Raw genomic sequence first — 16,014 nt, forward strand, 5'->3', positions numbered from 1 at the left:
ATCTGGGGCTATTACAATAGGAGCAGAAACCAACTTACTCTTCAAAGTCTCAAATACCACCCTACACTCATTATCAAAAGTAAATGGGTTGTCCTTAACAAGCAGATTTGTCAAGGGTTTGGCCACTTTGGAAAAATCCCTTATGAACATGCGATAGAAACCTGCATGTCCTAAGAAACTCCTTATCCCCCTTTTCATTCACTGGGGGTTGGAGATTGTCAATCACCTCCACTTTTGCTTTGTCAAATTCAATCCCATTGTGGGAGATTTTATGACCCAACATTATACCTTCCTGTACCATGAAATGACATTTCTCCCAATTAAGGATAAGGTTGGTTTCTTAGCACCTTTCTAAAACAAGAGATAAGTTAGTTAAACATTTATCAAAATAATATCCAAAAACCAAAAAATCATCCATAAACACCTCCATATGCTTTTCAAGCATGTCATCGAATATAAATATGTCATGCATCTCTAAAAAGTGGCATAGGCGTTGCACAATCCAAATGACATTCTTCTATAAGCAAAGATACCATATAGACATGTGAATATAGTCTTCTCCTGAACTTCCAAGGCCACATCAATCTAGTTATACCCTGAATGTCCATCTAGAAAGCAATAGTACTCATGACCTACAAGTCTCTCCAACATCTGGTCAATAAAAGGGAGAGGGAAATGATATTTCCTTATCGCGGTGTTGAGCCTCCTGTAATCAATACACATTGTCCAACTAGTTACTGTGTAATTTGGAATCAATTCATTTTTCTCATTTAGAATCACCATTGTTCCTCCTTTCTTTGGTACCACATGCACTGGACTCACCTATGAACTGTCAAAAATAGGGTAAATTAGCCCTGCATCCAACAACTTCACCATCTCTTTCCTTACAACATCTTTCATAGTTGGATTTAACCTTCTTTGGGGCTGAACCACTGGTTTGTGATTATCCTCCATCAATATTTTATGCATGCATACTGTGGCGCTAATCCCTTTCAAGTCTCCAATGGTCCATCCCATAACACTCCTGTATTTCTTCAGCACCTGTATCAATTTTTCCTCTTCTTTTTCTTGTAACTTAGAACTTATGATAGCAGGACAACTATTTTTAGCCCCAGAAAGACATACTTCAGATTTTCAGGCAATTGTTTTAACTCTGCACTTGTACTTGTTTCAGCCTCTCTTTTTTTTGTCTCAGTTTCCTATGGAGTTCTTAAATCCTCCCACCAGTGTGGTTTGGATTTCAGCCAAGGTTGTTACTCATCTAACAAGGCAAGCACTTTGTTTTCTCTTGAGTCCTCATTATCCTCAATTTCTTGGGCGGACAAACTAAGAACTCTTTCCAAAGGCAACTTAGGAATTTGGCTCTGAATAAATTTTACTACCATTTTATCTATCACTTCCACTGCATTACTTGTCCCTATGTCATCTTTGTGTTTCATGGTACTTATCACATCAATTTTTAGTTGTTCATCATAAACCTTGAGGGTCATGGTTCATTCCTCAATGTCTATCATGCATCTTCCTGTTTCTAGGAAAGGTCTTCCCAGAATAAGAGGAATCTCTTCATCTTCAGGCATCTCAAGAATCACAAAATCAATAGGGAACACAAATTTATCTATCTTAACCAAAACATCTTCAACTACACCATAAGGTCTCTTCACTGAGTGATCTGTAAACTGGAGTGTCATCCTGGTATCTTGAACCGTACCTATTCCTAACTTCTTGTAAATGGATAAAGGCATAAGACTCACACTAGCTCCCAAGTCGATAAGTGCCTTTTTGAATGATCTATCTCCAATAGTGCATGGAATGGTGACAAAACCTATATCTTTCTTTTTAACTGGGATCTTCATACCTTGCAAAATAGCATTGCAAGTTTTAGTCAGAAGTATAGGTTCAGAGTCAATGATGCATTTCTTAGAGATGACATCCTTCATGAATTTTGCATAGATGGGTATCTGCTCAAGTGTCTCAGAGAATGGAATGTTGATTTTTGACTTTCTGAACATTTCTAAAAACTTCTCAAAAAAATTCTCATGTTGGCCTTTGTTCTTATTCCTTGTAGGGAATGGGAGTTTGGTGATAGGTTTTGGTTCTTTTGGTTTTTCTTTCACAACCTGTTCTGGTGTAACCTCTTCTTTCGTAGTGGTATGATTTTCTTTGATTTCTAGATCCACTTCGAGCAAATGGTCTTCGTTCTCAGGTTTTTCTTCAGACATCCCAAGTGATTTCCCATTTTTTATTGTCACTGCACTCACATTACTATGGTCTCTTGGATTTGTCATAGTTGCACTAGGTAGGGAACCTTGTGCTTGAGAACTAGCTATTTGTTGTGCTATCTGAACCTCCAGATTTTTGATAGAAGCAGTGGTATTCCTTTGGTTTTTCTGGTTTCTTCTTGGAATTAGGAACTTTGAGTTGCCATCTTTTTGATGGTGATTTCCCAATCGGCCTTTTTGGGTGCTTGTTGATGATACTGTTGTTGTGGTTGTTGGTACTGTGGTTGATATTGTTGTTGCTGCCGTGGTCGATACTGTTGTTGTTGTGGTTGGTTCTGATGCTGAATAGGACCCTGTTTCTGAACATTTCCTTGCTGATCTTTCTAGGAGAAATTAGGATGGTTCTTCCATCCCGGATTATACGTGTTAGAATAAGGGTTGTTCTACTTCAGAAAATTAGTGCATGGCAAAACTAGGCCCACCACAAATCTCACAATTAATAGCTTGAACCGGTTGAACTCGGGCTACCGTTTGAGTACCTATATTCATTGCCTTAAGCCTTCTCTCAACTTCAGTAGCAATTTGATCTTCCATCTTCACAACCTGATTGGCAAGTTTCAAATAAATCACACCCTCTAGTTTACTCACACTCCGGACATATAACTCCAGATGTTCATTTGCAGCAATGACTTCTATGATCTTCTTGATACCAATGGTTGTTGTAAAATTGGACGAGCCACCGATAGTTGTATCAATAAGTTGTTAGGTTTTCATTCTGAGGTCATTTACAAACATCTGGATCTATTGAGTCTGATCCAAATTGTGAGTAGGACACGCCACTAATAACCTTTTGAATCTTTTGTAAGCATCACCTAGTGATTCTACTTCCTTTTGCTTAAAATTCATAATATCATATCTTTTTCTAATACAAATAGAAGCAGGAAAATACTCATTCAGAAAAGTTGTTTCCATTTGTTCCCATGTAGTAATACTTCCAACTGGCAATAAATAAAACCATTCTTCGGCGTCTTCAGCTAGAGTGAATGAAAACATTCTTAATTTTTTCGCCTCTTCAGTATGCCTCTCAATCTTCAAAGTAGTGATCATAGTAAGAAACCTCTGCAGATGTTTATTTGCATCTTCATTTATTTCTGCTGTAAAAGGCCTCTTCTCAAGCTGAAGGATAGTTTTTGGGTGCAATTGAAAATTTGGAACATTCACTAGTTGATTCACTATAGCCAAATGTCCCAATGGAGAATTTGCTCCTCCATAATCCCCAAGAAGTCTTTTTTGTTGTTCAGCCATAGTTGGATCTTCTCTCTCTCTCTCTCTCTCTCTCTCTCTCTCTCTCTCTCTCTCTCTCTCTCTCTCTCTCTCTCTCTCTATCGAATTATGTATCTGAGTGCTCGAAAATTTCTGCTTCAGAGCGGTCAGCCTTGCCTTCCTAGCTTGTCGGAGCCTGGCGTGCAAGGTTCTTTCTAGTTCCGCGTCAAAAGTAAAATCAGCTCATGGCTTTTCTCGCATATAAAGATTAGGCAAAGATTAGTAATACTAAAAAATGGCCACAAAGATAAAGATAAAAATAAAAAACTGAAAAATAAAAATTTTAGCTGCAGAGCAGCAAAGTTTTAATTGAAATATATTTATGAGTTCTATTATCTTTGGCAGTCCCTGACAACAGCGCCAAAAACTTGATCGAAAAAATAACAAGTGTACCATTTTACCTCGGTAGTAATAAATAGGGGAAATCCCCAGTATCGATCTCAAGGACTGCTTGATGATACAGAGTTCTGTATTAGTTTTAACTAAACAAAAGCTTAGGGGATTTTGGGATAATTTGGTGAAATTATGAAAGCAATTGCAAAGAAAATAAATAAAGTGCATGCACGATTAAAGCAGATATGAGTAATATGCTAGGGAAGGTGTTTGATTCAATCATGTAACAATTTCGATCTCACCGTGCAATAACGCATTTTAGATAATTGATTACCGGTTCTTAAGGGTGTTAACTCCTAAGTCCTTAGTGAGAAAACCTTTAATCAGTTAACCTAATTGTTATGCCCATAGACAATCACAGATGACATTATATATTATTATATCAAGAATGATCCGGTTATTATAGGATATCCCTAGTCCTAGGTGATATCTAATATGATATATTCTCAAACAGATTATGAACAATGGCGGTCCAACCTAATTGTTTCACATACATCAAACTCTGTTTGTCCGACAAAGAGAGCAATAAGAGCAGTCATGGGAACAAATCAATTGTAATATAAATTATTGTTATTGCATATGGTAAGTCAAAATCATTACAAATTTGAATAAGGGACACCCCCTAGAAATGGGGGGTTTAACTACTCATAAAAAGAAAAGAAAACATAATAAAGATTGTTGTCATTACATAAATCTTAGATGAATTGGTCTTCAATCGTAGAAAGCACTTGAAAATCTGAATCCACCTTGAAAATATGAGTTCTCCAGCCTTTAGAACGTGTTTTTATTCTGTCAAATCGTCCAACCCTCGAAAAATCGCGTTTACGAGTTAAATAGACACATTTTGGGCTTCTTGAGTTTTGGGGCTTCATTGCGCGTATGGACCTATGTGTTACGCGTAATTCCTTGTTCAATAGCATTCTTGCAGGTGTACAGGCATGTCCTTACGCGTAACACCTTCCTTGTTACACGTAATGCCTTGTTCAATGCCTCAGTCTTCTATGCGTAAGCCTCCACGTAAGCGTACATGCATGTCCTTACGCGTAATGCCTTATCTATTACGCATAACAATATACACTCATATTTTCCTCCTTTCTGTTAGAACTCGTATCATACGAGTAATGGAATAAGGTAATACACATATTGCCTAGGCATTACGCGTATTGACAACATTTGTGCAATTTTTCTTCCTTTTTCTCCGCCTTCTTGTTCTGGCCCGGTTTTGTGTCTGATCCGTGATCCCTTGCACTTTCATATTTGCATTCTATTACACATACCAAAAGCGTAAAAATAGCCCAGAGAAAATCAAACCAGGAAAATACTATCATGACACAAATTGACTTAAAAACTCAGGAATTCAGATCACAATACTATAGTTTACTTGGTTTTTTGTCGCATAAATGGTGAAATTTCTAACATAAATGGTGACTGATCAGCCTCCTATAGAACAAAGGTAAAATAGAGATTTTTGTAAGTACCATAATTTTTGGGGTCATAAAACGTCTTAATATGTTCTTTTCAAGGATTTGGTTCAGAAAGCTTTGAATGACGACATGCTCTAGTTGGAGAAAAGCCAAAGTCAGTAATGAAGGTGGATTCCGACCCTATGCAGACCGAAGATGGTCATTATGCTGAGCCCCTCGAGATTATGATGGTCGAGGCCACTGAGGGCTTCAATGTGGAAGTTGACAAGAGCAATCATATCTCTATTATTGCCGATTCTGAAATGCAGATGGTCTATCCCCAGGATGAAGATGGGTTGATTGACTTTTTGGAGCGCTGCAAGCTCAACGACTACAAAACGATGTTGTGTCCAAGGTGCAATGATGTTTTTGACGAAGAAGTGTCAAAGAAGCCGGAGAGTAATAGGAGGTACGACCCCTAGAGAGGTAGAGAAGGAAGCCACGCTTCTAGGTTCACCTCGAACAAAAGCGATGGCCTTCGTAGAAACGAAGAATACAGGAGGAAGTTTAGACAGCCTCGCCAGAGGACATTTCTCCCACTAGCAAATGTTCATGAGAACAAGTAGGTGTAACCCCTCAATCATAAAGGGGCGAAGTAGCCCAAGTGGAAAGAGGTCGACCCTAAGGTAGGGGTCCTAGATCAAGGCAACCACAAAGTTTAGAAGGGAAGGTCTCACATTCCCCCAACTTATAAAGGTGACAAGCCAATGATGTATACCCAATTGAGTAGTCATCAAAGAAAGAAGAAGGCCGAAAAATAGTCCTTTGCTAACATAAACCAAGCCCCTGAGGCAAATCGCCCATCAACTGTGTTAAAGGCTCAGAATAAGCCTTACCTAAAGGAACCAGTCGTGAAGGATAAAAGGGAGAACAATAAAAGGTCGTCTATGAAAGTGGCGTAATGCGCTAAGGACGACTACAAGCCTAGGGAAGAAACACCCGAGTACTTGTCTCAATCAGATGAGGAGGCACCATATTACACTCCTCGGCCAAAGGAGGAAGCAACCCAGTACACACCTCAACTGGAAGACAAAGATCCGAGGTACACACCATGGTCTAATGATGAGATGGTCGACGATAATTTCGACGACGAGTTTTAATACGATTTATAGATTAATTGCGGTATAGTTTCAATTTTGCATGTGGAATATGATCGAGTCTCATAAGTTTCTGAAATTGAGGAGGATTGTATACAGGACGAGGAAGCTAATGAGAAGCATATTTTCTACTACGTCATGAACAATGATGTTATCGAAGAATAACAAGCTATCTTTGAAAAACTTGACCATGGAATGGTGTATCATTTAAAACCATTATTCATTAGGGCCAAGGTAGATGGCATGGCCGTTAATAAAGTGTTCATTGATGGCAGCACGACAATCAATGTTGCACTTATTATTAAAGAAGACGAGGAAGATTGATGAGGCTCTTTGACCCTACAACATGGTTTTTTCCAATTATGAGGGCAAGACCAACCACATTCTAGGTGTAATTCAAGTGGGCTTATTAGTTAGCTTGACTTCAAGGTCGGCTGTATTCGTGGTGATAACACCTAACGCAAATTACAACTTAATCCTCGGTCGTGAATGAATTCATGGTATAGGTACAGTTTCGTTGATGTTGCACCAGAGGGTGGCCATCTGACGAGAGGATGACATTGTCGAGAACATAGAAGCCGACCAAAGTTACTACAAAGTTGAAGTTAGGAAGGTAGGAAAGAAGGATTTCGATAGGAATCTGGCAAAAATCTCGCCGTGCTACGCAGCGGAGGAGGTTTATACCTCTCAGAAGGACTCTAACTGTTCCCTGAACTTACACAATAACTATGGGTTCATATGGGACAAAGAGCATGCGGAGAGTCAACCTGTCGAGGGGGAAAATCTGCCCCCTACAAGGTGGATAATGGTCAATGAGGATGACTGTTGAGGCAAGGCCATTGGCTTGAATTTCGACTTATATGGCCGAGAACAGATTAAAATCAGCCTTAAAGGCTGAGAGTTTCCAGAATATGGCTTGCAAAGCCAATGTCAAAAGCTCTGGGAACTTTAGAGATGGCCCAAAGGGCTTGACAACACCTTCAGAAAGTCGGAGGCTCGATTTCATATACGACAATGAGCCTTTGGGGTTTGGAAAAGACCCACAAGAAACTAACAAGAAAATGTAGGCCAAAGACCCCTTAGAAGAGGTAAATTTAGGCGACGAAGCAGTAAATAGGCAAATGTACATCAAAGCCAAGATAGAATCAGGCATGAAGGAAAAAGTGGTCGAGCTGCTTAAAGAGTTTAAATATTGTTTCGCCTTGGACTACAATTAAATTCCAGGGCTGAGTCGAGATATGGTGGAACTAAAGCTACCAATTCGGTCGGGCAAGAAGCCGGTGAAGCATCTAGCTAGGAGGTTTGCACTAAAAATAATGTCGAAGATCAATGAGGAGATCAAGAGGCTTCTCAGAAGAAAGTTCATAAGAAAGGCCAAATATGTTGAATGGTTAGCTAATACTGTTCCAGTTATAAAAAAGAATGGAACTCTTAGAGTCTGTATAGATTTTAGGGATTTAAACAATGCTACACCTAAAGACGAGTACCTAATGCTTGTGGCTGAAATGCTAGTTGATTCAGCTGCAGACCATGAGTATTTAAACATGTTGGATAGGTATTCTAGATATAATCATATCTTTATAGCTGAAGAAGATGTACCTAAGATGATGTTTTGATTCCCAGGTGTATAATGGACTTATGAATGGGTCGGGATGCCCTTTGGTCTGAAAAATGTTGGCGCAACCTACCAAAGAAAGATGAATTATATGTTTCATGACTTCATCGAGACTTTCATGCAAGTCTACATCGATGAGATAGTCATAAAGTCCTTGTCAAGGGATGGCCACCTAGGCCATCTTCGACAGTCCTTTCAAAGGATGAGGAAATATGGATTGAAAATGAATCCATTAAATATTCTTTCTATGTTCGTGCAGGGGACTTCGTGGCATTCATGGTGCATAAAAAAGGTATCAAGATCAATCAAAATAAGACGAAAGCAATTTTCGATCTTAAGCCTCCTTCGACAAAGAAGCAGCTCCAGTCTTTGTTGGGGAAAATAATTTTCCTAAGAAGATTCATCTTTAATTTAAGTGGCAAGACTCAATCCTTCTCGCCACTGCTTCGACTCAAGAAAGACAACGACTTCATTTGGGGGAGTGAGCAACAAGAGGCTTTTGACAACATCAAAGAATACCTGATGAAGCCTCTAGTTTTATTTCCTCCAAGTATAAATAGGAGCATGAAGTTGTATATAGTTGCATCACATTCGACCATAGGAAGTCTGTCAGCCCAAGAGGATGATAGTGGTGTCGAAAGAGCCATCTATTACCTCAGTCGAATCCTTATAGATGTAGAGACTGGGTATAACTCGATTGAAAAATTATGTTTGTGCCTATACTTCTCATGTACTAAACTGAAGCATTATATAAAACCTATGGAAGTTTATGTCTACTCGCATTTCGATGTTATTAAGAATATGTTATCAAAGCTTATATTGCATAGTCGAATAGGAAAGTGGGCCTTAACGCTTACTGCATATCACTTACTTACTATCCTTTGAAAGAAGTAAAAGGAAAAATTGAAGAAAATTGTCGACCATTCAATGGTCTAACCAATAGAAGTATACATAGGAACTAGGCCTTGGAAGTTATACTTCAATGGTTTCAGACATAAAGAAGGAACTGGGGTAGGAATATTTATCATTTCTCCAGAAAATATACCAACCAAGTTCAAGTTTAAGAATGAAGAGCCATGTTCTAACAATGAGGTTGAATATGAAGCTTTGACAATGGGCCTTCAATTTTTTTTGGATTTAAGGGCAAGAGACATCGAAATAATGGGAGATTTGGAGTTAGTGGTCAGACAATTGAAGAAAGAATATAAGTGCATCAAGGAAAATTTGATGTTATACTTTTTCAGAGCTAACTCTTTGTTAAAACGTTTTGACCATGTTTCAGTCGACCACATCCCTCGACTAGAGAATCAAGAGGCCAGTGACTTGGCCCAAATTACCTCAAGATATAAGATCTTTAAGGATAGGCTGGAAGATTTAGTCGAGATAAAGAAAAAATTAGTATCAGATGATAATCCTCAAGAGACATCGTCAACGTCAAAACTTGGGGGGAGATGGATTTGAGGAGTCATCAAACTTAGGAAATTTTGAGTTTCATAGTCTTCTGAACTACAAAGTTTTGGCCATTGACCTAGTGTCAGATAGTGATTGGAGAAAACCTATCATTGACTAATTAGGGAATCCAACAAGGGTGACCGATCGAAAAATTAAATATCGAGCCCTAAGCTACGTAATCATGGGTAATGAACTGTTGAAGAAAACTCCTAAAGGAATTCTCCTCAAGTGCCTTTACGAAAGTGAAGCGTACTTGACAATCTCTGAGGTACATAAGGGATCATGTGGTTCTAACCAGGCAGATCATAAGATGAAATGGTTGTTATTTCTATTAGGGGTCTATTGGCCAACCATGTTGAAGGATTGCATAGACTTCACCAAAGAGTGCAACTAAGTTAGTTTTACCAAAATTACTGCAAATCAAAACAACCAGGAATTAACAGTTTCAACCAACAACAAGCCTTTGACCCACAAATCTTAAACTATCAGGCTCAAATTGCTGAACTCGCCAAGAAAGTTGCTGAAGTCGAAAAATAAAAAGCCTCCTTGGATTCAACTGAGACTCTGCCGGCTCAAGATGTTATTGATCAGGAAGTTTTCAAAGGAATTGCACATGGTGAGAAGGCCCTTGAAATTAAAGAAAGGATTGGCCAACTGCAGGAGAAGAGGGACCTCCCCAAGAATGTCAGAAGCACTCAAATATATAAAATGTTCCTGCTAGTGAGTTGCATTCGATAGTAAATCCATGGTCATTTAGAGGATAGGCTTTAGATATAATTGGTGAAATTAAGCCATCTTCTTCAAAAAGGGCACAAATACATTTTGGTGGGAATAAATTATTTCACAAAGTGGATAGAAGTTGTATCCCTACCAAATGTCAACCAAGAAGAAATAATTAGTTTCATTCAAAATAATATTTTATATAGGTTTGGAATACCTGAAACTATTACCATAGACCAAGGATTATTTTTAACATGGCGAAAAATGGTAGACTTTGCCACAGAAATAGGGTTCAAGTTGTTAAATTCGGCACCTTATTATGCCCAGACTAATTTTCAGGTTGAAGCAGAGAACAAGATTTTAATTGATTTGATAAAAAACATGTAGGTGAGAAGCCAAGAAATTTTCATAAAACCTTAAACCAAATGCTATGGGCATGTCGAAATTCTCCTAAAGAATCAACTACTACCACACATTTTCGACTTGTTTATGGACATGACGTAATTCTCCCATTGGAAGTCCATTTACAGTTAGTTAGGGTCCAAAGGCAAGTTGAGATCCCAACTGAGTTCTATTGGAGTATAATGTTCGACGAGTTGGTCAATTTAGACGAAGAAAGGTTGGCTGCTCTAGATGTCTTAATGAGACAAAAAGAGAGAGTGGCTAAAGCTTATAATAAAAAATTTAAGTACAAGACACTCAACCTAGGAGACTTGGTGTGAAAAGTCATATTACCCATGGATCGAAAAGATAGAACATTGGGCAAGTAGTCCCCATATTCAGAAGGGCCATTTAAAATTCTGCAAGCAAATACGAATAACGCATATGAAGTCGAAGAATTGACCCCTGAAGGTCGAACCCTGCAAATAAATGGCAAGTATTTAAAATAATATAGGCATGTATTGCAGGAAATACGTATAAATGCATAATAAAACAATAATTTCTAAATTAAGAAGGATAAATAACAATAGCCTTAAATTGTTAAAATGCCACAAGGGCACACTTAGAAGTTACAAGATCCAAAAATATGATTAAAAGTAATAAAATACTTAATGGAAATAGAAAACAAAGTTCATCCCTAGAAAGGGAAAGAAGTCTTGAATCTTTCATATTGAAGCTTGGCTACATTTAGTCGACGGTCAACCTGAGAAATTTGGGAAGCGAAGCCAACTAGCTCGGTGTCAAGTGTGGTCACATTCTATAGGTGCTGGATCCCAACTTGGGTCTCTTCATCTATTTGTAATTGACTGACCCCCCGAATGGATTTATTTTCTCCTTCGGCCTCTCGCACCTTCTTCTGTAAGGCTTATATCTCCTTTTTCCAATCAAGGATCTTAGCATCCAAAGTAGCAACAACTTTGTTCTCCAGGAGAAGTTTTTCCTCCAATTGCTCAGCATGTTGGTCAGATTCAGTGGCCAGGTTCCATTCTTTCGACCTCTCATTTGCTTTAGACATCATCTTTGTTTTAGCATCATGATTTCTCTAGAAATTAGGAATTATATGGTCGAAGAAAGACCCAAAAGTCACCAACAAATCATAACTTTACTTGAGGCATCAGTAACGTCGAGCTTTTTCAGCAGCATTTTGATGCCATAACCATAGATGAAATATTTCTCTAGTGCTTCAAAGAGATTAGTTCCTACAAGTTGGACCTTCAGTTGTTTCAAGACTCAGTCGATGATTTCAGGTCTATTATTACCTCCAGAAATAGTCGATGAGCTTGAAAATCGATAAGTGGAGCTGCCCTTGCTGCTTAGCACCATCTTCATGTAAGTACGTGGGTTTGTTTTATTTAACACATCCATTTCCTCTTGAGATAAGATATTACTTGGAGAGGGAGTTGGTGTTAATGTCGACATCTGTCGAGTGTCTTGTTCGATAATAGGATTGGTCTCCACTTCAAGTTGGTTAGCATTATTGAAAATCTTAGTAGTTTCTTTTTGTTGGCAGGCATCGTGATTTGGCTGAGGGCTACCAAGAGGAGTTAGTTGTTTAGGTTCTTCTTGCTCAAAAACCTCCCTCGTAGAAGTTCTACCCATATCCATGTGATGCTTTTTGACTTCATTAGACATGGAGGAAGCTATTGAAGATGGTTACGCTTGGTCAGTTGAATGGTGAGAGATGTTGTCATCGACTTCTGCAGGTTTGTTAACCTCTTCAGCAATGTCTGCAACATGAATAGGTTGGTGTGCAAATGAGTTATTTGTTTGGGGCATCGTCAGAGTAAAAGCTAGTGTAGGTTTCGTCGATGCCTTGTCCTGCAGAATTCAATTTCTTAGCATTTTGAAAAGAAGAGATGTGAAAAAAGGACAAGAAAAATGAATCTTACCTTTAATTTTTTTGCATATGGGCTAGAATTGACACTCTCGTTAGAAGCCAATTTCTTTGCATTACCGATTGTCTTCCCTAAAGGACCCCTCTTCTCCTTTATCACCTTGAGAGTAAAAGCAACTTTAGGGCTGTCTGGGATTTTCCCAGCGCTCATACTAGAGTTCCTTGGTTTTTTCTTTAGTGGAGGAGGCTCGAGAGATGAGTCTTCAACATGGATAGGCTCAGGAATTTCTTCAGCAACATCACCTTCGACAGTTGCATCATCAACCTACACAAAATAGAAAAATTCAAGTCACAAATATTGTCTAAGTTAAAAATGTTGGGAAATTTAAAAAGCTTAGCATTATTTGAGTAAAATATACCTGAACGGGTCTTGAGGAAGTTCCTTTGGTGGAGGAAGACGGAGACGAGTTATTTTCTTTCCCTCTCCTTCATGTATAGGGGTTTCGACCCTGACATGCTTTATGTCGACATAAATGTGGCCTTTGAAACTGTATATGTTGTGCTTAGTCGGAGTCACTCATTGAGCATGTTTCAGGCATTCGTTCTTGTGTACCTTTATAAATTCTCCACAAATGAACCACATGGAAACAGAGGGGCAAAATCTAGAGCCATTTCGCTGGTAGCAAAGGGGGAAATTTAGGAGGATATAATTTAAGAGTGAACAAATACATGTCCTTTACATAATCATGAACACATAAGTTTGGAAGCTTTGCAAACATTTTTTCTTTTAAAGTGACAACTGCTTCACAGATCGTCTGACTAAGGTCGTTAGGGTCATACACCATTTCAAAATATTTATGGAAAGCTTAGATCTCCTTGATGTGTCGATTTCTATCTTTTTTGAACTTTTGCTGCATGGAAGAATAAAAATCAATTAGATGTTGGCTTAATGTTGCAGCAGTCATGAACTTCTTAGCATGATATGCCTTCCACCAAGTGTCAAATTCTGGAGTACAATAGAATGATGGTTGGAAGGAAAAGGGAGTTAGCTTGGGGCGATCATTGGCGTGTCGAGTTATCTGTTAAAGGTAGTCATCTTCGGAGTAGTCGATTATACAGAGGCATAAGTCACTCTTTTGGTTAAAAATGATTTAGGTTTGGTTTGACTAATCCCAAACTGGCACGACAACAAGTGGGGTTGGTAACAGAGAATCTTCACAACTTCCTTTGAAGTCCCAAGATGGGTAAAAAGAAGTCGAGGAGTCAAGAAGGCTGTTCTATTTTCTTTGATTCAACCTCATGTTAACCAATGGTTGGGAACTCATGGGTAAACCACTCAGGCCCATGGGTCCTTTTAGAAAAGGGAGCCATCCTAGTGTTAAAGTGGTAGTGCTTGGCGGACATCAAAAAATAATATACGAAGGCTTCTTGATCTGATATATTCTTGTCAGTTGGAGTAAGAAAATTCAAATGTATTCCCTCGATGCGACAGTCCTTAAGGGCTTACTCGATTCCATTGGGAAGTTTAGCACCAGTTGGGCGAAGGCCAGTGATGGCCACCATATTTAAAAGAGTGGGTGTCAGCATCCCATAGGGGAGTTGGAAAGTATTAGTCGTGCTTTCCCAATAGTAGAAGGAAGCGAGCAACATATTTTGGCAGTAGGCGGGAACAGTCCCGACAGCTGGATAAGGTCAAAAATACCTCTTTCTTTCCAGAATTCATTCTTGTTTCCCTCAAAAAAATTTAGCAAGAGGATATAATCCTCATTTTTCTTAGTGGGGGGAGCTGAAAGAAAGACACGTAAAGAAGTGGTCATATACTCTAAGTTTAAAGGTCCTGAAATGCTAAATAAAGGTTTCGTCCTATGGTAAGAAGGGAAAAAGTCTTTGATATTGGTGAGATCAGCAGAGGGGTCATACATAGGACCCATAAGTGCATAAGTTTTCTCAGACATAGAGTATGGGATTATTACCTGAGATTTGTAGATACGCAATTTTTCCTCATAGTTGGGAGGTTCAGGAACGTACTATTGGTTCCCAATCACCTGAGTGCGGGAGAGCATGTTGGCCATTGAGAGAGAATCTTTGGAAGCTTTGGTTCTCTTAGATTTGGAGGTGGTAGCCATTTCTGTGATCTTGAGTTTTCTAAGAAGCTTTTGGAAGAAGAAGGTTTGAAGTGGAAGTTCCGAAGACAATGAAGGAAAAGAGAAGAAAACACAAAGGAAATGGTATTTATAGTGAAGAAGAAAAAGACTCTTTAGTATTTACACTTGACAAATGACGTGAATTAGGTGGAACGTTGCATCTTTTTAGAGGAAGGATCGAAACGATTTGATACACACAGACACACCACCCTACAAAATCGGAGCCATGATAATGAAAGTCATGGGATAATGAAAGATGTACATTTTCGAGGTGACGATAGATGGAAAGATCATATAACTATGACATCAGATCACTAGCTAAATAGTTTCAAAAGGGTAAAAAAAGCCCATATCTCCTAGTACGTCAAAAGAGGCATTTTTGGGGGGCAATTTGTTAATTGGGTTAAAGACATGTTGACTTTTTGATAACTTGTACGTAGTTTTGGGTCTCAGACGAGGAGAAATTGAGACTTAACATTTTTTGGAATATTGTGGAAACATTTCGACAGTAGTAAATGCATCGAGGAAGCAGTTATTTGGGCACACAGATATCATGTTCAAATATGATAAATGATTTTAAGTTACATTTTGAAGGAAACATGGAGGAAATGAGAAGTGAAAGGCATGCAGGCTTCTACGTGGTGAAAGCTGAAGATCTTAACATTGAGAGCAGTTATTTCTTACTATACTATATAGGGATTTCATTTGTAGAATTATGGGTGTTCATTTCACTATTGAATCTCACTTACACTTGAAGTATCAATGCTAAGAGAAAAAATTCTTCATTGAGAATATGTATGAACCATGAAACACCAATATTTACTTTAATGCAAAAGTCTTTCAATTCAATTTAATTTTCTAGTCCAATTACTTTATTTTACACAACATTCAACATTTTCTTTTTGCTTTTGATTTATTGCAATAACTTGCTTTATTTTTGTCGAGATTATATTTTCACACTTTCATTACAACTATTTTGACCTAGTCGAAATAACGTCATTTCATAAAAGAAAACCACAAGTTAAGAATTTTAGCACAGTGTCATAGGATTCACTAGTCGATCCTGCCTGTAACCTTTAATTAAGAGACTAGCGGTTGTTTATGAAATTTCAGCGTAAACAGTGACCTAGAGAACCCATATGATACTCATAGTGAACATTGGCATCAAAGCCTAGTGGATAAGGAATAATTGCAAATGGTAATTCCTTCAAGGTAACCGATCCACCTTTTAACATATAAGGAAGGATCTGATTATATGGGAGTGATAGAGGATCAAAATGTCTTTCTGGCCTCCTCAACCTTTGTTGGTTAGG

General features: G+C 38.4%; 1 protein-coding gene across 1 annotated transcript; it reads right to left on the bottom strand.

The window, feature by feature from the left end:
- Positions 1 to 1,493: 1,493 nt before the first annotated feature.
- On the bottom strand, positions 1,494 to 2,285 carry LOC127131895 (uncharacterized). The gene has a single exon (XM_051060784.1). It carries the CDS (start codon positions 2,283 to 2,285, stop codon positions 1,494 to 1,496), a length of 792 nt encoding a protein of 263 aa, XP_050916741.1.
- Positions 2,286 to 16,014: the final 13,729 nt, after the last annotated feature.

The sequence above is a fragment of the Lathyrus oleraceus genome, chromosome 3, assembly GCF_024323335.1.
Source record: "Lathyrus oleraceus cultivar Zhongwan6 chromosome 3, CAAS_Psat_ZW6_1.0, whole genome shotgun sequence".
Taxonomy (NCBI): Eukaryota; Viridiplantae; Streptophyta; class Magnoliopsida; order Fabales; family Fabaceae; genus Lathyrus; species Lathyrus oleraceus.